A 24,890-nucleotide genomic window follows, 5' to 3' on the forward strand; every position below is an offset into this window, starting at 1 on the left:
ACAATCAAACAATCAAATAGTAAAATAATCATTAGCAATACAATGATCATTTCAATATTAGTTAAACCTTCTTGAAGCAATGGCTATTTTGAATTGCAAAAAAATCCTGTTTTTGTAAGTGGGAAGGTTTTGTCTTTGTCTGCAGCAGGTCACAATTTCTTGTTTTCTGGGAAAAACAGTAAAGTTGACATCCACTACATTTGCATTTAAAATATGTGAAGCAACAAAGTCAATAAAAAGCTTGATTTCATAAAACAAATGATGCAAGGTCTTTTGTCTGATATTCTAATCAATTTGCCAATGAATTGATTTAAGTCTATCTGAGGTTTAACCCTTTAATGTGCAGTTTACTCAGTTAAGTATAATGCTTATTTATTTACATTGTTTTGAATTAATCAAGCTTTATCTCATAGCTTCAGCATTTCTATGATGTGATTGTTTATTTTCAGAATGACATTGTAAGATGGGTGTGAGAGGCCAGATATAGCCAGTTTGAGCATAAAATACATAGAATATTTGGGTAGGATTTGGCCAGTTTAAATGCTAAAGGATTAACACTACATAGAAAGCTTTAAATTAAAATAAAATGGTGAGTTAAGGCAGTCAACTCCTTCATATATTGGAATTTAAAAAAAAAACACCCAAGCTTAATCTGCAACACTAGACTACAGTTTAAAAGCCTTTTGAATAACATAAGACCTTGTGCCATAGTTTGAATTCAGCATAATATTGTGTCACTACTTGAAGAATAATATTTCATTTTAAATATCTAAATGTCTGAGATGAGTTGTTGTTGTTTAAGTTTACTTTTTTGAACTATAGACCTTACACCTTTAATGTGTATCATATATATATATATATATATATATATAACGTAGTTCTCTGGGAGATTCAGCGTGACACAGAGTGTGACAAGACTGGCCCTTTGAAATACGGGTACTATTCATTTTTGCCAGCTGAGTGAACTGGAGCAACATGAAATAAAGTGACTTGCTCAAGAACACAACACACACTCTGGTCCGGGATTCGAACTCACAACCTTACGATTGTAAGGTCGACGCTCTAACCACTGAGCCATGCGTTTTCACTATATATATATAAATTTTGAATTTAGTTAACGGACTCCCGGCATGACCTTTGTGGACCATCAGGGGTCCGCAGACTCCAGATTGGGGACCACTGTCTTAGAGTAAAGGCTTAATTTCATGAAGCCTGGAGATCAAGCTAAAAAATTACTGGCATGCTTCATATGGAAAGTTAAAGAAAACTTTTAAACATAAAAAATTAGTAAAAAGAAACATAAAAAACTATTGTTTTATTAATTTACACACACACACACACACACACACACACACACACACACACACACACACACACACACAAAACAAAATTATGAGTAACCAAATTTTCTTTTAAGGCATTCAAGCACTTGAAAAGATTTTCTAAACCCTTAAATTATATCAAAAAATATCTGGGGCCTCACCGATATATTTCCTGTGAAGGACAAGTGTGCTTTGAAGTACGATTTGAAAACCGCTGGCTTAACTAATATAGACATAATGATCTCTATAATTACCGTTTCTGGTTAAAAGCACATCATGTTCATGTATTTATAAGACTTGTAAGATTGTTATGTTTTTGACTGAGTTTATTGACAGTGTAGTTTCAACTAAGTTCTGTACATAACCTCAATCCATCCTTTTGTCCGTTCGTCTGTACATCCATCTGTCCGTCTGTCAGTCATTCTGGCTAACAGTCTAGTGATTTTTCTAACTATTCTGTCATTCAGCTTTCAATAAATGCTTTCCTTTATTTTATTTATTTTCCTTCTGTGCCTCAATTTGTGCAAATTAACATCGTTGATTAAAAAAATTTAAGGAGTCAACCTCAGATTCACTGTACATCTGGTGTTGAAAGAGATAGAGGAATATTAAACTTGATACAGAACAAATATTCCAAGGGACTTCGTTCTTGAAGTACAGGTTTCCCCCGTTTTCTTGTCAACGATATATCCTTATTGAACCTTAACTCTTCTACAATCATTTCTTTGATTCTATAATTTCTTTTCTCACTCCACTCCTCCATACATCGATAAATTTATCAGTTGATCGATCGATCGATCGATCGATCGATCGATCCATCCATCCATCCATCGATCCATCCATCCATCCATCCATCCATCCATCCATCCATCCATCCATCCTTTTCTATGTACCATTCTATCTCTCTTCATTTATTTCGTCGTCCCCTCTTTCGTTTCCCCTTTTCATTCCTTCCTTTCTTTCTTCATTTTCCCTTTCCTCTATCATCCACCCTAGAAGTAAGTTTCATATATAAAAGATATACAATCATAGGTTGTTGCTAACAGAGAAATAATTCCCATCTCTGTTCAAACATACCTGGGTAAATCATCCAACCAACCCATAGTGTGAATGTCTTCTTCAAGAGGTCGTTCTCTTAAGACGTTATGTCGCAGGTTTAGAGTCCTCAGATCTTCATTAATGAAAATGGTGTCCGGTAGAAATTCTAAATTGCATTTGGATAAGTCTGCCTTGGTTGGAAGCTTAGCTGTTGCCTAAGTAAAAGAGAATAAAACACGACAGCTGTTAAATCACTTTAATTAAAGATATATATTTACATATCTGCATTTCAGCTGAGACCATAATGTAGCAAATTAATGAATTCAGCACATACTTTCACAAACTGACTGAACAGATAAACATATACAGAATTACGTAAATGATAAGCTGCTTGGTAAATTATGTAATTATGATAGCTTGTTTATCGTCAGAAATTGTGTGTAAAAATGAAATGTATATTTGGTTCCAACAAAATATGAGAGCAAAGATTTTGGAGCTTATGGTGATTTGAACTTGGTGTAATACAGTAGTATTAGTAGAGGGCATGCACTGTAACAGCACGTCGCTGCATCCACCATTTATTGGTCATTCCCTCCTTCTCTTGGCGGATGACTCCTTTGCACCACTCAAGCGGCAACCCTCCAACTCATGGGTCTGTTCTGGGTAGTCGTTTTTCGTGAGGGTTTTATGAAGTCAAAGAGCGAATCCTATCTCAACCTTTTTTAATCACTTTTTATGAAACGCAGAAGAAACATTGGGTCTATTCTTTGACTTGCTGCTCCCTACACAGTACAGTAATGCTGTAATTTTCAAATATCGCTGTGTAACCCGATTTTTGTCCTTAGATAGCAACTGTTATTTCCTATTTAATTACTTCTAGAAAGTATGAAAATGATTAGCATTTCATTCAAACTTTGCTTTTGTTACGATATTTATTCAAACTTCGAAGAATCCCTTTCAACACAGGGCTATGATGCTCCCCGACTACTCCTGCTCATGATCAGAGATGCACATATTGACAGCCACCAAGGGACATGCTCAAGTGGTTATGGTCAAGTGGTTATGGTCAAGTGGTTATGGTCAAGTGGTTATGGTCAAGCAACTGATAAGCAAATCTGTGGTTTTGAGAAAAATATTTGCTATAACGATATTTCTGCTTTAGCAGAATCTGTCTGAAATGTAATGGAAAATAGGCCTGGTCAAAACATTGATGTCCGAGTCACAAAGCAAAGTTTGAAGGGAATAGTAGACATTTCCTTTGATTTCTAGATATAAACAAATAGGAAATAATACTTACTGACAAAAAAAAAAAGGTTACACAGTGTGACCGCAGAACATACGAGCTTTCCTTAACTGAGGGTTTCAACCACAAAATTTGTTCACAGAAAAACTAATAAGTTTTTCTCGTGGGAAATAATTTATTTTGTTAGATTTCAAAATGGCCGTTTTGGCCTTTTAAAACAGACAATTGTTGTTCATTATTCTGATAAATTGTATAAAAAGAAAATCTTTCTATATACATATTCTTCCCTTCCTCCTTCTCTGTGCATTCCAAAGTATATCCATCTATTTGCATAGCATCTTATTTTGCAGATTGAATTATGTCAATATTCATCTTTGTGACACTCATAATGGTGAATATAGACACTATAATTATCAAATCATATTAATATTGATTTCAAATTTTGGCACAAGGCCAGCAACTTCGGGAAGGGCATAAGTCGATTACATCGACTCCAGGCCTAACTGGTACTTATTTCATCAGCCTCGCAAGGATGAAAAGCAAAGTCGACCCCGGCGGAATTTGAACTCAGAACGTAAAGTCGGAAGAAATGCCATAAAGCATTTTCCATGCGCGGTAACGATTCTACCAGCTCACCACCTTATTAGTAATATAAATTTTAAATTTTGGCACAGGACCAGCAATTTGGGGAAGGGGTTAAGTCGATTATATCGACCCCAGTGCTCAACTGGTATTTATTTCATCGACCTCGAAAGGATGAAAGGCAAAATCAACCTCGGTGGAATTTGAACTCAGAACGTAAGGACTGACGAAATGCGAGCTAACGATTCTGCCAGATCGCCGCTTTATTAATAATACTAATATTAGTATCATTATAATATCAGAATTGAAATGCAGCTTACCTTTTGAACTCGTTTAAGCCACTTGCTATAAGTGATGGTGTTGTTGAAAGACAGGTAGATTGACCTTTCACCGTGTAGTGTAATTGTCAGTTTGAGGACATTTGGATGGTCTTTGAATTTCATTTCCTCCACATAACCTTTGGCCAGTTGCATTGTTGATTTCTTCGAAGAAGGAAACTTATCTGCGAATGAAGAAGCGAAATAGAAGAAAGCTTTTAAATCAGAGCAACTTAATAAATTCCATGTGTTTAGAATGGAATTATATAAGTATACAGGTAATGATAACAATGTTGATGACGACGATGATGATAACAATTATGTTGATGATGTTGAGGAGGAGGAATCATTCCAGTAGGGAAAGATGTTTAGAGTATTGTCCCTTGATTAACCTCTTCTACTTAGGCGTGCATTGACCAAGGAAATGAAAAATTCCCTTCGGTGACCGCTAGTTTTCTTGTCAAGTGCTCAGTGTCGTCGAAGGTTATTTTTTGGTGGGGTTTCTCCAGATCTTCTGGCTAATGTAGTTGTGCAGAATGAAAATGGTTACTACAGGTGTATTGGCTAAAGATGGTAATCATAATTGTATAAGTTAGAAATGATTTACAGAAGATGCAATGGTCAAAGACAGTTGAAGTAGATAAATAAATCAAAGGTGATGAAGAAAAATTAATAGATCGAAGGTGGTTAAATACAAAAGTTTACAAACGATGGTGTATAGCAGTGGCTCCCAGCCTGTGGTCAGCAAAAGTAGTACTAAGGGTCCGTGAACTAAATTCAAAATTTCATATATATATATACGTAAGGATAAGCTTATTAAAAGGTGGGATGGGGGGCGTGGGAAAACCCATTTAAATAAAAGGAATCCTAGGCAGTGAAAAGGTTGGGAACCACTGGTTTATAGACATGTTTGTGTGAACAAAATATCTTTCACATGGTTCATGTAAGTATACAGACAGTATATATTTTCTTTACTACCCACAAGGGGCTAAACACAGAGGGGACAAACAAGGACAGACAAACGGATTAAGTCGATTGCATCGATCCCAGTGCGTAACTGATACTTAATTTATCGACCCCGAAAGGATGAAAGGCAAAGCCGACGTCGGTGGAATTTGAACTCAGAACGTAACGGTAGACGAAATACGGCTACGCATTTCGCCCGGCGTGCTAACGTTCCTGCCAGCTCGCCGCCTTTTACAGACAGTAGATAGTTAACATTGATTTACCATCAGAAAATAATTAACGTGTGTGTGTGTGTTAGTGTTTGTGTGCGTGCGTGCGTATATCGAGAGAGGAAGCGGGAGAGATAGAAATAGAGATAGATAAATAGATAGATTGATTGACAGACAAATAGAGAGAGAGAGAGAGAGGGATAGAGAGAGAGAGAGGGAAAGAGAGAGAAAGAGAGAGAAAGAGAGAGAGAGTGGCTATGGGGAACTAATTAATCTCAAGAAATCAAGAATACTTAAGTTGTAAACGAAAAGTGGACGTACCTCTGTGAATAAAAAGGCGGGTGCCAGAAATGGCACACAATCGCTGCACCCATTGATAGATGAGTTTTCCTTTTCTGACTAAAATTACGGAAGACAATTGAGCTTTGGTGAAAGTACTATCCTGTACGGGTTTCCCTGTAACGAAAATATGTTTTTCATTGGACGAAGAACAAGACTGCAGGAAAGAAGAAGTGAATCAACTGAATCAATCATTGTATCATAATGATACTTATTTTACATAAAAACCTCAAGAATTCAAGTGCTATATATAAGTATGGCTTATTACTGTAAGGAAGCACTGTATGGATATTATACGTCTAAGGAATTTTCAATACTGTCCGGACCATCACTAAAGCGGCCATACTATGACCTTATTTAATCTGATCTATACACAGACATCACATTTCTTTTATTACTTACTTCCCATTCGATTACATTTTTACTGATGCAGACCCACAACTGGTTTTTAGGATTGTGGATTTTAAGTTATTATCAAAGATATTTGATATGCGAAGGCACGTGAACTCGTGGTTAGGATGTTGCACTCACGACTGTTAGATCGTGGTTCGATTCCAGGACCAGGCGGTGCGTTGTGTTGTTGAGCAACGCTTCACCTCACTTTGCTCCACTTCACTTAGCTGTAAATGATTAACCCTGCGACGGAATGAATACTCGTTCGACCGGCAGAATGTTGGCTCGCTCGCCTAGTCAGCAGAGTGGCATCATTCGAAGGCCAAAACAAAGCGAAACACATTGTGACCAGCGAAGTATAACAACATCCAATAGTCTGGTCAATACCGTCATATTTGATATAAATGACTATTGTATAAGAAGCTTACTACCTGAAATCAAAATGCAAGGTGGTTCCCATAACTCAATAAACTGTTGGGATGCAAACACAAACTTCGTCTTAATGTAGTACATCTGAGGTAATTATTCTTCACAGAGCCTATTTCTTTACTACCCACAAGGGGCTAAACTCAGAGGGGACAAACAAGGATAGACAAACGGATTAAGTCGATTACATCGACCCCAGTGCGTAACTGGTACTTAATTTATCGACCCCGAAACGATGAAAGGCAAAGTCGGCCTCGGCGGAATTTGAACTCAGAACGTAACGGCAGGCAAAATACCGTTAAGCATTTCGCCCGGCACGCTAACGTTTCTGCCAGCTCGCCTATCTATCTTGAAGAAATATCTTCAAGAAGATAAAAGCAGAGGGTCCTATTCATGATCATTCGATCTGTTAGCTGCCAAATTTCCATTAAATCATACCTTATTGTCTTAAAGAAAGAAAGAGGTGTTGGATAATGTCGTTCTAGATACACTATGTCTGAAGGGCATATTGGACAATGTAGTCCTAAATACATTATATCTGGGGAAAATGACGAAAGAGTTATAGCTGCAGTGCTTTTAATGACAGAGCTACCTCAATTAATGTTGAACTGGGGCCAAACAACAACAGAACACAATAATGGAATAAAACATAAAAACTGACCTAGATAGAATTTAATGAGATAAGACAGATCTGGATTGAATCCTTCTTCTTGAATCTTTCTGGGTTCCGTGTAACCAAGGTTTCCAAGAAATTCATTTTGAATGGCCAACGGATGATCGGTGGATTCCATTCTTGCAATGATATCTCCATTGAATTGAACATGCAGCGAACTATGTGCAACGCCGCACTGGGCACATATTCGCTGTGTGTTGGTACTTAAATTACACGGAACAAGACGGGAGCTGTTGACATCTCCATTTGGAACAAAAACTCGGATGAAACCATGGCTGGTATCCTCTTCGATCCATTTCTTTACATCGATATCGTTAACCGGATCTTTACAAACGGTAAATTTGCTTGCTGTAGCAATGTTCTCTTCATTCACCTTAAGGTAAAGGTCAGCTAAAGAATCCGCCAAGTCCCATGTGTCGTCTTCAAATCGTGGCCGTCTGTCTCCCGAAACAGCTCTTTGGAAATTAGCACCTTTGGCATTGTCTGTATAATTCCACCAATACTGTTCCGACTTGGTATAAGAACGGATGCTTGAATAGCTTGATCTGTTACTTGAATTTGCAAAGTTATGCCGGTTCTTAAAGTTGGATCCGAACGCACTGTAACTTCTTATAGACATATCTGCATTTTCTAAAAAAAAATAAGAAAATAAAAATCATTTAAAACAACTTCAAATAAATAATTTTTAGCTGTTGCTAATTCTAAAAGACAAGCATAGACAAGATGTTAAACATGGACTGGGATGCATAGATGATAAAAGTAACGATCATGGGTAACTACGGAAAATGATATGGAAGGCTGAGAGCTATAAGGTGAATATAAACAAAATGGTATCGTCAAAAACACTTTCACATAACTCTGCCTGATCGGTATCTTTCTATACCAATCCAACAAAGGCAATTATAGGATAGAGACGATTTAAAAAATTTTAAAACTACAATGAGAAAATAATTTTACCAACTTATATCGTTACGTAATACACCTTTTCTGACGAGAGTAGAAAAGAAACCAACCGCTCTTATGGTCAAAAGTTATCGACGGTTTTGCTAGCGATCACGTAGAAAAGTGTGGTAACACGCATTAGAATATCAGTACCTATCTATTTACCTATCTTAGCTTGAATAAATACCTGGGAAGATATTTACAGAGCGTGCGAGAATGAAACAATTCAACATAAGCAACATAGGTGAGTAACAACACTAGAGGAAAACATAAGCAATCTATTCTGCAAAATCAAACGGCTAAATACTATTATAATGTGTAAGGCAAATAATAAGTTCACAACATATAGGAAAATTAGCAAATATGCACAGAGGTCCTACACTAACTCTCGAGTGAAAATTTATTACTCTGAAACATGAATTCGAAACCTGGAGTAAAAAACTGCTCTATCGTAGACAATTTTTTTAGAAAGAGCCAAAGCAAACCGGAAGTTTACTTTCAATCCACAAGTCGCATACATCAGAATTAAGGGGAAACAGCACCATAGTGAAAAGGTCTCTTTCCCAGGAAGATCTAAAATCATATTGCTCTAAGATCTGGGACGAAAGTAAAGATTTCAATCGTAATGCACCATGACTAGGTACTATACATTGCATTCTGTACCAATATCAATAATAATAATACTGTTAAAATTGATGCTGAAACTTCCATTAAAGCTGCTGGAAAACTGCATAAAGGGATATAACTAATCAGGAATCTCATAGTTGGTTACCGGAACAACATATTGTCTTTTTATAGAAACTCGTATGTATATGTAGGATGTCCAATTGGCATATCAAACTAGCTTGCTTAAGCACGAACAAACCTTGTAACTACGAATGAAATCATTGCTTTAGCAGTGAACTATAGGCCAATAGCCAGCCTTAACACTGTGCACAGTGAGTGAAGGGAAAGTTTACGAACATAAACAAAAGACGAAGGCAGGTGGAGTACAAACAAACAAATGTATTAGTATAGCGCTCAGGAATAGAAAAAGTCTTTTACGTTTCGAGCCTACGCTCTTCGACAGAAAGATATACAGAAAAAAAAAAACAAGGAGAGAAACAAGGAGAGAAAAAAAAAAGGAGAGAAAAAAATGCGTGTAGGAGCTAACGATTTATCATGGCGATCTATCATGGCGTACAGTGTGTGAACTGCCTGAACCAAGTCCTTCAAGGCTGTTGTGGCTACACCATTTATTTTGTCACTTATGAGTTGATGGATGGAAAGAATGGAGCATGGGGATGCACCGAACAACTTTTAATAAATAAAGCTGTGTTGTCAGAAATAACAAAACTGCAGGAAGTTTGTGACAACGTGGCTTTATTACAGAAAGGCTTTCGATTCCATTCCTCACTCATGGCTACTGATGTCACTCCAGTTGGCTAAAGTACTTGCTGCCTTGGTTGTTGGTATTAAAAGATTTACAAAGACCTGGACTGCAATCTTCACCAAGTAACTGAAAGTGAAATGGTTGTCTCCAATGTTATATTTCAAAAGAGATGCCCGGATAGACGGATAGATAGATAAATAGATATGTATGCATTAATATATATATATGGATATGCGCGCGCGTGTGTAAAGCAAGTATATATATATGTAGAAATATATAAGTATATATGCGTTTGTGTGCGTGCGTGTGTGTGCTTGTGCGCACGTATATTTCGCAAATGTTTTCTTTTCATACTGATGGAGAGAGAGAGAGAGAGTGAGAGAGAGAGAGAGAGAGAGAGAGAGAGAGATAGAGAGAGAGAGAGAGAAAGAAAGCGAGCGCGAGGGAAATGTGATCTTTTATTTTGTTATTTGTACAATTTTCTTCACATGAAACTAAAATCTCTATTTTTATATCGCAATGTTATGCGCATCGTTTCATTGTTTCATTGTGAGAAAATATCAAAACTAATTTAATTAATTATGCATCCCTCCTCGCCTGCCCTATAACCAAGGTCAGTTTAGTATATCATTGTTATATTCTCCTCAGTATCACAGTTGCTAGGGTTTAGAAGGGGATTCTAGTGTCAACGCAATCCAGTCTGCTCTGTTTTGTACTGTCGAAGTGCATTCCCTCGTCACACCACAGAGAGAATGACCATTGTGTGTGTGTGTTTGCGTGTGTGTGTTTGCGTGTGTGTGTTCCTTTTTTGCTTTATTAGAATTCTTCGTAGATGGAAGGAACTGCGTTCTAACTAAAAACCAAAGGTCAATCGCTGAAATTTGGACAATAGCAACGATAAGTATGAAGTGTAGAACTATAGTAAAATCGCGCATATTTTTGCGGTTCCCCTTGCAAATTCTATTCGTAAAATGTTAACCAGTCTCTTCCTTTGGCTGAAATTCTTAACTTTTTCAGACTATCGCTTTGGCATTTACTAATAGAACCAAGTGCACCAATAATTATTTGCTTAAATGAGAATTTCTAATCAGGGTAGGTGAATTGCATGTTTCGAAGCAGTTGTCCACAAATATTCTCCTTCTCGCTGAAATAAGATGAGACGTTCACATCTACCGCTACCTTCGTCTATAAAATTCTTTTTCTTTTCTGTTCCAGATAACAATAGCTGGCCTACTATTTGCACCAAGTAGAAGGTTTGATGGAAATGTTCCATCCATATTCCTTGTATTGATATGTAAGCCAGTATCCAACAGCAGAGGTGCTGTTAATATTTATACAAAGGTAGTCTTTTTCTGTGGATGACATTGTATTTTGGTTTACCAACAGTGTCATATTTAATGGGAAGCATTACTTCAATGATATGTTTGGTCAGTTGCTGATTACATGCATTGTGTTCTCCACAGAAGAGAGGCATAATCGTCATTTACAGTTACACCTTGGGAGTCTCAGGGTCTCATTGTCTTGTGTTGTTCATTAGATATTTCCTCGCCATCTTCTGCTCTTAGATTGCAGAAACATAATCATTGTGGTATGACGTATTGTAACAGCTGAACAAATCGACCCCAGGGCTTATTCTATCTCTTTTGTCGAACCGCTAAATTACGGGGACGTAAATACACCAGCATCGGTTGTCGAGCGATGTTGGGGGGACAAACACAGACATACAAACATACACACACGCACGCACACGCACACACACACACACACACACACACACATATATATACGACGGGCTTCTTTGAGTTTCCGTCTACCAAATCCACTCACAAGGCTTTGGTTGGCCCGAGGCTATAGTAGAAGACACTTGCCTAAGGTGCCACGTAGTGGGACTGAACCCGGAACCATGTGGTTGGTAAGCAAGCTACTTACCACACAGCCACTCCTACGTCTATGTTCGCTTCACATTAATTTTATTGTCCTCTTCGATTCTACGAGTAACATACCCATACATGCAGAACCGTTTTAGCAGCATTATAGGTCCCTAGGCAAAGCAGCACACTGGGCCCTGTAGCATTTATTTGACAGCAAGCCTGTATACATAGATGAGAATTGGGCCTCTAGACCCGTGGAGCCTCCGGGAAACTGCCCAGTGTGCCATCTTAAGATGGCACATCGTACATCACTTTTTTGTGATATTCTTTTCTTTAATTCTTTTATTTGTTTCAGTCATTTTGACTGCGACCATGTTGGAGCACCGCACTGAAAGATTTTAGTCGAGCAAGTCATCCCCAGGACTTATTTTTTAAGCCTAATACTTATTCCATCGGTCTCTTTTGTCGAACCGCTACGTTACGGCGATTTAAACACACCACCACCGTTGAAACAGATGCCTTTTACTTTGGGAGCGTCATTTTGCCAATAAAATCATAAAGAAAAACGCACTGGTTGTAACTATACTTTATTATTATTATTATTATTATTATTATTATTATTATTATTATAAGACGGCGAGCTGGTAGAATCGCTAGCGCGCCGGGCGAAATGCTTAGCAGTATTTCGTCTGCCTTTACGTTCTGAATTCAAATTCCGCTGAGGTCGACTTTGTCTTTCATCCTTTCGGGATCGATAAATTAAGTACAAAGAATGCCAACGAAGGAAAATTTCCGTGTTTATTTGACTTATCAGAACGAAAAATCAAATCGCTCACAAATCATGCTTCTGTACAATTTTCGTCTACCCATTTTCAGTCACAAAGCTGACTCAAGGCTATTGAGAATGACACTCGACTAAAATGTCACGCAGTGAGATCGAAACTGGGACTTCGTGGTAGAAAATACATACATACATACATACATACATACATACATACATACATACATACATACATACATACATACATACATGCATGCATACATACATAGATGTATTTGCGAAAGAGGACAACAAATGCCGGAGCATAGCAAATATTTCAAGTCATATGCATAATTTTATATTATTCTTGCATTAATCGAAGTCTTACAGCTGTTTCTGGGATGTCCCAAGTGATAGGCAAGTATGTCTGAATATAGGGTATTCCGTCATCAGAGACAAGTAGAGAACATATGAAAGATCCAGACATGGAAATATTCAGATAAAAGTTTTAGGTACGGACATCCCAGAAACAGCTGTAAGACCTCAACTAATGTAAGGATAATATAAAATAATATGAGATATTTATTATGCCTTGGCGTTTATTGTCCCCTTTCACAAATATATATTTGCTAAATCAGAATCCTAAAATGGTTCCATAGCTCCCGAGCTTGGAACCTGTTACAATCCGTTACAGCACTTACTCAGCGTACCTATTCGTTTAGATCACCTGTGAACTAAACCCCCATATTCTGTATATATATATATATATATATATATATATATATATATATATATATATATATATATATATATATATATCTAATGAGGATAAAATTTCTTTCGAAAAAATTTTTATCAATGGCCAGCATATTCATATTTGGCATTAGAAATTTTTTCCTTTGCCCTCATTTATGAATTATATATATATATATATATATATATATATATATATATATATATATGTATGTATGTAGTATGTATGTATGTATGTATGTATGTATGTATGTATGTTGTATGTATGTATGTATATACATACACACTGCATATGTAATTTGAACAAACATTTTTAGATCACTTACTATCATGATGACAGAAAAAATTAGTTTCAGTTAGATATCTAACATTCTTTAATCCTGAAATCCTGGTTAAATAAGATTTTATTGACGTCCTCACTGCCTGCCAACATGTCTGTCTGTTTTTCTGTCTGTGTGGCTGTCTCATCTTCTCTCTCTCTTTCTCTCTCTCTCATTACACACCCATACACCCATGGACACACATACCTACACATATATAAGAACCCGACCAACAGAAACACAAATAAAGAAACAAAGACAAAATAAATGAAAACATTTTTCTAATAACGACTGCCCTGAAATACTTTAATCATTCTTCCACAATCAAGTCAATTTACGAACCAGCCTTAAAGAGAATTAAGCCATTAGTTAAGTACAAGCATTTGTTTTAGCGAGGTTGTTTTCCCACGACGTCAATGCGTCTATTTTAGACTGTTCACTTCAGAAATCGCATGATTAGCTACGTAAAGGGTTGGACTGTTGTGTGTGTGTGTGTGTATATATATATATATATATATATATATATATATATATATATATATATATATGTATGTATGTATGTATGTATGTATGTATGTATGTATGTATGTATGTATATGTATGCATACACATGGCATGATGACTCTACCTAGACACAACAACTATATATATATATATATATATATATAAGAATTTTTTGTGTAATGAGATAAAAAACCAAGGCCGTATATATATCAGAACATTTATAGATAGAAGGTCTTACAGCTGTTTCGAGGATATTTATTAATTATATCCCTTCATCGGAGACGGTGTGAAAGGAAGGTTAAGTAATAGTTAATTTAGATAGGATACAAAATAGAGAGTAAGGTGGAGGAAAGAAAATAGATGTGAGATTTGTAGGGATATTGAATTTGTAGATCCATTTTTTTAGGCAGAATGGTATATATGTAAGATTCCAATACCTTATGAGAAAAATCCAACAGTATTTAAAATTGTTCATTCCAAGTATAGAGTTTATATACAATGTAAGGTTCCAATACCTTATGAGTAAGATCCAACAGTATTTAAAATTGGTCATCCAAGAACAACCTATGTGTGTATATATGTCTGTATTGTTGACGTAATGAATTTATAAATTCCGAGAGAACATGAAATAATTATTTTTTGGAACAGTGAGTCTCGAAGCAGGTGAAGCTATAAATAATGCCCTGTAAATATTGGGATAAAACCAAACCCTTTGGATAGAAAAGTCGAATATATATATATGTAAGGATAAGCAAGTTAGGTCGGGCGATATACAAAGAATATTAAATACATTAAATACAAAAAAATGTATTTTTCTTTACATAGAAAAACGGTCCGACTCACATAGAATTATTGAAATGATATCAAGAATTAAAGGGGCTGAAGAAGAGTATTACAAATCCAACAGCTGTTTCTGGGGGCTCGATGGTCTAAAATAATGATTGTAAATTGATTCCATCATCAAATGGAATCATCTCTCTGTCAACAGTTCAAATATAAGATTTCTTCCCTGAAGATGGAGGCTCGTATCACCCAGAAACAGATGTTGGGCTTGTAATACTCTTTTTCAACCCTTTTAATTCTTGATATTTCCATTCTGTGTAAGTTGGACCGTTTTGTATGGAAACATATATACAGTTTTGTATTTAAATGTATTTAATATTCTTTGTATATCGACCAATCTAATTTGCTTATCCTTACATTTACTCCTCTACTCGCTCAAGTTTAAACCTCTAGAACACTACTAGGTGTATTCTATATGGAGAATATCTGATTCTCATCTATGAACCACACACACACACACACACACACCCACACACACACCCACACACACACACCTATTTGTGTATATATATGTCTGTATTGTTGACGTAATGGATTTATAAATTCCGAAAGAACATGAAATAATTCTTTTTTGGAACAGCGAATCTCGAAGCAGATGAAGCTATAAATAATGCCCTGTAAATATTGGGATAAAAACAAACCCTTTGGATAGAAAAGTCGAAGGCAGTACGTAGCACTCGAACCTGCATCTCCTGTAGAAATGACAGACGTTCTACCATTAGACCCAAACAATTCTTCGAATTTCTCTATCATCTAAAGGTTTTCTAAAAACCCAGTGTATTTACAAGCTATTACGTACGGCTTTATCTGCATCGAGATCCAGTTCTCAAAATGAATTATTATACATTTTCTCGAAAGTTTATAAATTCTTATGACGTCAGCAGCATACAATTCTCGTTGACAAGAACAAATTTTCTAAAATGGATAGAAAAATTCGAAGGATTGCTTTGGTCCTATAGTAGAGCGTCAGTCATGTCTTTAGGAGATGTACGTTGGAAACCCACGGGAAGCCTTTGAACCTTTCTATCCAAAGGGTTTTTACCACAATATTTACACTCTGTTATTTATAGCTTTATCTGCTTTGAGATCCACCGTTCCCAAAAAGAATTATATACACATACATACACACGTACATACACACGTACATACACATGTATATATATATATATATATATATATATATATATATATATTATATATATATAATATATATATATATATATATATATATATACACACACACATTAATGTGTATGCGAGTGTATATTTGTAGTTTTGGATGTTAAATAACAATAGGTTTCATATTTTGGCACAAGGCCAGCAATTTTGGGGGCGGGAATAAGTCGTTTACATCGACCCCAGAGCTCAACTAGTACTTATTTTAAAGATACCGAGAAGGATGAAAGGCAAAGTTGACCTCGGCGGAATTTGAACTCAGAACGTAAGGACGTATGAAATGCCGCTAAGTACTTTAACTGGTGTGCTAACGATTCGGCCAAAATAATTAATAACTTAAAATACAATAAAAGAATATTGATGTATATTCGACACTAAAACGTGAATTTCTCTATTATTTATCACCATTTTCATTCAAGCTTATCCTAAATTCTTTCGCCCAAAAGGTTGACATTATGGTGGAGTTTTGGAATAACTATCACTACTACCCCACGAGGAAGGAAAAAGACACAGAACTGGGAGATGAGTAAAATATCATAAAATTAATTTTTTTGGAAAAAAGATTTCTTTCAGAATTATAATCTATGTTGTATTAAATGCAAAAATACTAAAAAAGGGGGGAAAATATTAACCCCCTCTCAATTTCTTGCTCTTTTCCTTTACCCAAGAGGTAGTGATAAGCCATTGCGAAATTTCGCCGACGTTACTACATACCAGCGCTGGCTAGAGGTCATCTAGACAATATACATTCCTTTACCATTTTTGTCTTGACTCGACCTACTTTTGGATTCCTTATTTCGTCTTTGCAGGCTGATTTTTCTTTTCATATTTTTTTGTCACTGTTGCTTAGCATAATAACATTATTTTCAGAATTTTCATTGAATGCTTTCTTTTTTGCTTCTTTTCTAGACATTTTTCTCTTTCCAAGGCCCTCCGATGTTCTCCCTAAGAACATAATGTATGTATTACATTCCCCAACCCAAACACAGTCATCAAATTCTGTAAAACAGGTCTTCGAACTATCCGAATCAGTGCAAAAATCCATGCTTACATTCTAGTTTTGCTCGAAGTCTCTATGAGGTCGTTTGATGCTAGAAATAGCTGCCATATTCTCCTCAGACCACACAGTACCGTATTAAAAGAGGAAGAAACCATTAGAAACATTAGATAATTAATATAGTCCCAGATAAAACCCAAAATGGCTGGTTATAAGTGGAATACATTGGACCAAAGGTCTTCTCGATTCAGTATTGAGTTGTGGCTACACCTTAGCAGGCTCAAGTCTATTTCAATAATATTTCTGAAGCTATATGCAACGACCATCCTTCCCCCATGCACACACGTTTACACAATACAAGAATAATGAAGACTGTACGTAAAGAAAGTGGATTTTTAAAACAGAGCACTAGCCAACCGGCGCGGCGTGTTTGCAACTGCAGTTTTGTGCATGGGTAACCTTGGACTTCAGTCTGGTCATATCTACACAATGTCATGCCACTTATTCATTCACACATGCTAGAATAAATATAGTTAATGCACTTGACTATTACACAATGAGGGATTTGGAAGACCAACGTATTTGCATGAAATTAGATTTGAGACTATCAAAGAATTTTATGAAAACTCTTCTAATATTGTAACAAGCTTATGCAGAAGATTGTCCGAGCCATACACAGTTTCATGATTGGTACCGTCATTTCAAATCTAAAAGAATATCAACAAAGACGATCCCCAAATGTGGACGGCATTCCACAATAACAATCACATTACGAAAGTACATGGAAGTTGTTGCCTGATTGTCCCTAAAGTTTTTTAAGTTGGCATCTGTAAATGTTTGTGCCAAATGATTTTAGAAAACTGAAGATGTATTACGTTTCCACAGCAATCTGCTGACAAATGAATAAAGCGAGAACTCAGTCACAGCTAGTCAGAAACAGTTTGATTGTTCGAATGCTGATGAAGACTTTCTGAAAATCTTCATAAGAAGTGCGAAACGTTGGTGTATGGTTACGCTGTCGGAACAAGCAAAGTAGTTGTTGCAGTAGGTTACTGCTATCAAAATGAAAAAAAAAAAGATCCTCTTAAATATCAAAAGTATTTTACTTGAATTCCTGCAGCGTTTGGAAAAAGCGATAGGAAAGCAGAGGTCTGATGCATGGGCAAAAACAAAATACACATCTCCTCAAGCGGCACTTTCTATCCTTGAGTGACGTCTCCGAGCAAAGAATCTATTCAACAGCCGCTAAACTTTGTTCCTAAAATTGGATTCTATTATGGAAAGTCACCGGTTTCAGATAATAGAAAAGATGGAAGAAAATTCGTTACGAGAAGCCATGCGACGCCCCTTAAAACGCATTCCGTGAAACGTTCTAAAATGGAAAAGCAATGTTTCTGGAAAGGTAACCCACTGTAGGGAGCTATGACGAGACTGAGGTTGCTAACCTCGTTGGATTATTTATCCTGAATATTAAAAAAAAAAAAGTAAAGAAAAAGAAAAAAGGACGCACTCTTGCGGGACCCTGTTCAGGAATGATGGCTTGGCAATCTCGAACCATATGGACCGCCACAACATAGATAAGTTCAGGAAGAATCTTATAAATATCTTCAAAGAATTCAGCCTAATTTAAAACAGTTATCATTGTGTGTCTGTTTGTCCCCCTACCGCCACTTGACAACAGATGTTGGTGTGTTTACGTCCCCATAAATTAGCGGTTCGGCAAAAGAGCCCGATAGAATAACTACTAGTCTTACAAAGGATAAGTCGTGGGGTCAATTTGTCGACTAAAAGCGGTGCTCCAGCATGGCCGCAGTCAAATGACTGAAACAAATAAAAGAATAAAAGAATAACTGAAGTCAGCATCCTGCTTCTCTACCACATAGAGCTTCAATTAAAAACTGATGTCTCTACATAGTTAAAATACCCACGTGACCTGAACTGACCAATGGAGGACTAAATACTCTCCCTTAAGAAACTATTTTAAATTTTTAAGAAATTCTTTTCACTCTGACGGGTTCAGTGCCCACAAAACTGTAGAGGAATTATGTTAACCTGTTATTAACTTTATACAACTCCAACTGAATGTGTTGAATGCTATTTTCTTTCGTTTATCACCCACTCGTGTGAATTTGTCTCTCAGCCGGTCTATCTATCTATCTATCTATCTATCTATCTATCTATCTATCTATCTATCTATCTATCTATCTATCTATCTATCTATCTATCTATCTATCTATCTATCGTGTGAGCAAGAGAGGGAGAGGAGAGCGAGAAAGAGAGAGAGAGAGAAAGAGGGTGAGAAAAAGAGAGATAGCGAAGGAAAAGTGTGTGTGTGTGTGTTCATGTGCATGTGTTCATGTGCCTCTACAATCCAATTTCTTTACTACCCACAAGGGGCTAAACACAGAGAGGACAAACAAGGACAGACAAACGGATTAAGTCGATTATATCGACCCCAGTGCGTAACTGGTACTTATTTAACCGACCCCAAAAGGATGAAAGGCAAAGTCGACCTCGGCGGAATTTGAACTCAGAACGTAGCGGCAGACGAAATACCGCTCAGCAATTCGCCCGGCGTGCTAACGTTAGGATGGGTACCTAGCAATGATTACATGATATTTAGCAGACGAGACAAGTTGGTTACATCGTCAGATCTGTTACCTTGGTTGATCTGAAAGTTGTAGATAAATGTCCTGATCAAATACACAGCGAAATCACCAATAGACCAGGACTGCCTTCGATGGCTTAACTGGCCGAAGCTTCGAAGTTACTGTCAACATCAATCTTTGTTTAAGAATAATAAATTTGTACCCTACAAAAGTATAGAGTAACCCATCAGCTTCATGTAAACTGGTTTTTATCATAGCTGAACATAATATATATACACACCCTTAATCTCACACCCACCACATATATAAGAATCTACACCGGTAACTGTGTATATGAGCACATACAGACTGATCGGTATAACCTTCAACTCTCTCTCTCTCTCTCTCTCTCTCTGTTTCACACACACACACACACATACACACACACACACACACACACACATACACACAAGCACACTTATAATTTGAGTAATGGCAATGTCTTTTACTTGATTATTTTATATCTTTATTCTCGTCAGCGACTACTTGATTACAGAAAATTAAAACAGGTTTCATTCAGCTATTGTCTTCTAATTACATTGATTTAATAAAATGTTTCCTAATCTCATTAAGACAATTATTTTTTTCGCATTTCCTAACAATTCATAGAGACATGAAACGGACTCTATTTCTCAAGATTTATGAAGGAATCATAAGAACGATCCCATGCACTTTCACAAGAGACACCGACGTCTTTTTATCAACAAAGTTGAAGGCTGTTTATGGAACATAACCTAATTAGGTTCAGTTTTTCATAAAACAACAGAAATGGATTTTTATGAGTTAGTTGAAATGTAATGAAAAATGTTTTACGTTTCTTTAATACCACAATGAATCATTTTGCGTTTATTTTCTTGGTAATTTATTTAATTTATTTGAATAAATTTAAAAAATCATTTTTGCAAGCTATTATTGAGATTTGGTGAAGGCGCATGGATCAGTGGTTAGAGCGTCGAGCTTACGATCGTGAGGTTGTGAGTTCGATTGCCGGACTGGGCTGTGTGTTGTGTTCTTGAGCAAGACACTTTATTTCACGTTGCTCCAGTTCACCCAGCAGTAGAAATGTGTTGCAATGTCACTGGTGCCAAGCTGTATCGGCCCTTGCCTTTCCCTTGGATAACATGGTATGCATGGGCGAATGCTGGCCATCCATAAACAACCTTGCCCGGACTTGTGCCTCGGAGGGTAACTTTCTAGGTGCAATCCCATGGTCATTCATGACCGAAGAGGATCTCCTCCTCAATTCAGATTTGAAACGTGATAACACTTATAGTATTGTAAGTTACCATAGTCATAGGAGAAAATTATTGAAATATCTGTGAGAAGAAAATTTAAATCGTGACAACTATCTCATTAGGGGTTCAATACTGACGGCCTATTGGTTAAGGGAAATGGTTTAACGATCGATTGATTGCGATTTCGCTTTCTGGACTGGGTAGCGTGTTGTTTCCATGAGCTTCATTTTAAGTTTCTCCGGTGAAATTAGCTGAAAAATTAGTACTAGCCTACTGCTGGTGCATATGTCTCTCTCTTCCTTCAACTGTCAAACCCTTGATGTTCCGCTGAGTTACGACGCGAGGGTTGAAGAGGCGTTTATGCCTGTTCGCGGCTACACAAGCAACAAAAGCATCTAAGCGAAGCTACCGGGTTATGTTCGCGAGAAACGGCAATGTTTCATGTTGTCTCTGTCGTTTTTTTCTGTTTAGTCCCAGATCAGCTTTAATTGAGCGGATCCTTAATCGAAGACGTTCTGGCATTGGCTATCCTGTTCGTTTTTGTATATCAACATTTTATGACTTGAGGTAGATTTAGCTGCTATTTATACAAATCAAGCTACCGAAAATAGGGAGTTCTTTTGTTGGCTCGTAGTCGCCAAATGTAATAAGTTGTCGAAGTTTTCCCAAATTGTTGTCATATCTTCCAGAAAACGGGATTGAAAATCTACCATCTTACTTTGTTAGCGGACCTGAAAAGTTGGCAAAAATCTTCATTTTAAGCTGTTTATTATTTGTCACTCAGGGCAAATCAGAGAACCCCACAACTACAGGATGAAAAAAAAAAAAAAAAAGGAGGCAGAAGAAAAGTCGACCCCAAAAACTGGATTACTATATTATATATCGGCGCCGAAAGGATGAAAAGTAGAGACGGCAGGGGTACAGTTTGAACTCAGAGTGCAGAGAGCTGGAAATAATACAGCAAGGAGTTCTGTCCGACGTCTCTAATAAGGTCAACTCGTCGCTTTGGTGGGGTTATGCCTACACTTCAGCTTGTAAACTACGATGAAGACGGCGAGTTGACAGAAACGTTAGCACGCCGGGCGAAATGCGTAGCCATATTTCGTCTGCCGTTACATTCTGAGTTCAAATTCCGTCGAGGTCGTCTTTGCTTTTCATCCTTTCGGGGTCGATTAAATAAGTACCAGTTACGCACTGGGGTCGATATAATCGATTTAATCCGTTTGTCTGTCCTTGTTTGTCCTCTCTGTGTTTAGCCCCTTGTGGGTAGTAAAGAAATAGGTATTTCGTCCGTCTTTATGCTATGAGTTCAAATTCTGCCGAGGTCAACCTTGCCTTTCATCCCCTCGGGGTCGATAAAATAAGTACTACTTGATTACTGGAGTTCGATGTACTGGTCTTGTGTTAAAATTTGAAACCAATATAAAAAACAATGATGAAGTTTAATCTCTTCAGTTTTATACACCAAACACTGTATATATATATATATATATATATATATAGCAACCCATGGCTTCATTAATCTGTAATATGCGTTTTCAGACTGAGATGATATAATCAGAGAGAATGAAAGTCTATACATTTTAATAGGTATCTCTATCCCCCACGAAGGAAACATCGTGTGTAATGAAGTGCAATGAAATAGAAATAACCAGAACGTAAACTAAGAAAGTAAAAAACAAAACTACCTATAATACTTGAAGTATCACGTGTGATGAAGGACACGAAGCAAAACTTAAGAACCATACCAGACTAAACACCACACACTACGTAGGACATATTTAACCCAAGAGCATAACAACTCACACCGTGCATATTCTGATCAATCATCTCCCAATACTATAAATACAGATCACACAGCATTGAAATGAAATAGCACAACTCTTACAGCACATTCTACGCACTACTGTAATATAAACTCGTCTAATTCTACAGCACAAACGACACAGAACCTATAACAAATGCACAACCCAACAAACGAAGCATTAGTCAGTGCCATGCTCAGACTTAAGCTAAACAAGCTGCGTTTTGGGGGGCCTCACAAATTCTGACTAAAGCAACACCAGAAACACTGTTCACAATAAAACAAATTCCGTACAGCCACAATATCATAACCCCAAACCGCAATAACGCACATGCATTAGAAACGGGAGAGTGTACCTTGTGGTATAATAGAAATTGGCATTGAATTGTTGAAAACGTATGAGCGTCGGATCGGCTGAGATCGACTTTGCCTTTCACCTTTCGGAATCGATAAAATAACTACCAGTTAAGCACTGGGGTCGAGCTAATTGACTTATCCTCTCCCCCAGAAATTGCTGGCCTTGTGTCAAATCTGAAACCAATAATGAGATGCTCGGATTGGCAGAATAGTTAGCATGATGGGCATAATAATGGGGGTATTTCGTCTGCCGCTACGTTCTGAGTTCAAATTCCGCCGAGGTCGACTTTGCCTTTCATCCTTTCGGGGTCGATAAATTAAGTACCAGTTACGCACTGGGGTCGATGTAATCGACTTAATCCGTTTGTCTGTCCTTGTTTGTCCCCTCTGTGTTTAGCCTCTTGTGGATAGTAAAGAAATAGGTATTTCGTCCGTCTTTATGTTCTGATTTCAAATTTCATCGAGGTCGACTTTGCGTTTTATCCTCTCAGGGTTGATAAAATAATTCCCAGTTGAAACGTCCCCGCAATTTGCTGGTCCCGTGCCAAAGTTTGAAACTAATAATTAGAGCATCGGATAAAATGTTTTGCAGTATTTATATATTTCGAATTCTGAGTTCAAATCCTGCCAATATCAACTTTGTCTTTCATCATTTGAGAGCCCTTAAAAAAAGTACCAGTTAAGTACTGGGTCGATATGATTTCATGCCTTGTGTTTAAGTCAGAAACAATTCCTAATGTGTCATCGATATGCTAATATGATTATACTTTCAGTATATTTGTATGTGATTAGCGGATATGTTAAAGTAGCTGTTAAGTTTCAAAGGTAGTTCGACCTGTCTCGTCTGTGAGATGTGAATAGGGCAATATGTGGCCCATCTCTGCATGACACATAGTGACAATCAGAAGAGCTCTGACAGTTAAAATGACGTATTGCTACATTGAAGCTTTCAGTTAAGTACTGTAGTTTATCTGTTTACATTAATGTTCTTCGTCTGGTTATTTATTGTTGTGTCATTGTGAACTATTCGTATCATAACAATGTCGATCTCAATAAGATCTGAACACTACGAAGAACGAAACTAATTAGTGCGAGACACATTATCCGGCCCTCTCCTGTTTTGTCATTCTCCACAAACACCACCACCATCATTATTATACTGCAATATATTTAATAAAATACGCGATATATTCATAAATAACGAAAACAAAAGACAACAAAGGCACTCTGTAAAGTAATCAATGCAGTTGTCTAATTATCGGCAGATATGAGGTTCATAACCCGCCAGTTGGCCTGTTTATCTTTCCTGTCTCAACTCGGCATTCATAATGCAAGTAAGGCGATGAACTAGCTAGCCGAATCGTTAGCACGCGGAGCAACAATGCTTAGCGGCAATTCGTCCATCTTTACGTTCTGAGTTCAAATTCCACCGAAGTCGAATTTGCTTTGCAGGCTTTTGGGGTCAATAAAATATATACCCACTGAGCACTGGAGTCGATGTGATCGATTTGAACACTTCCCTTCGGCCTTGTACCAGTATTTGAAACCAATGTATCAAATGCATGCTAGTGTACCGTGAGATGAAGTAGGGGTTATTATTTTCGAGGAAACCCTTTCCAGAAACAGTTAACCTGCATTTTAATTCTTATCCGATTTTACCGATACAGACCATAAGCTGTCTACCAATTTTATTGACTGGCTTAATCATTACATTTAGGCTATACTGCGGTATTTCCCTTGAAATAATTCCCATTTCCAGAATTAAGTATGGATTTATTATGTAAGCACAAAGCCGATTAA

The 24,890-nt window shown here is 37.0% G+C and overlaps 1 protein-coding gene across 2 annotated transcripts in view; it reads right to left on the reverse strand.

Annotated features, from left to right (window-relative positions):
• The window catches only part of LOC115213425 (PH domain leucine-rich repeat-containing protein phosphatase 2), a 219,748-nt gene that overhangs the window by 45,093 nt on the left and 149,765 nt on the right, over positions 1-24,890 (reverse strand). For both annotated transcript variants that reach the window (XM_029782395.2, XM_029782397.2), the window contains exons 2-5: positions 7,497-8,138; positions 5,999-6,133; positions 4,506-4,687; positions 2,400-2,575 (exon numbers count right to left, since the gene is read on the reverse strand). In XM_029782395.2, coding sequence (XP_029638255.1) covers positions 2,400-2,575; positions 4,506-4,687; positions 5,999-6,133; positions 7,497-8,138 — 1,135 coding nt within the window. The remainder of the gene's footprint in view (positions 1-2,399; positions 2,576-4,505; positions 4,688-5,998; positions 6,134-7,496; positions 8,139-24,890) is intronic.

Source organism: Octopus sinensis, linkage group LG6, assembly GCF_006345805.1.
Source record: "Octopus sinensis linkage group LG6, ASM634580v1, whole genome shotgun sequence".
Classification (NCBI taxonomy): Eukaryota; Metazoa; Mollusca; class Cephalopoda; order Octopoda; family Octopodidae; genus Octopus; species Octopus sinensis.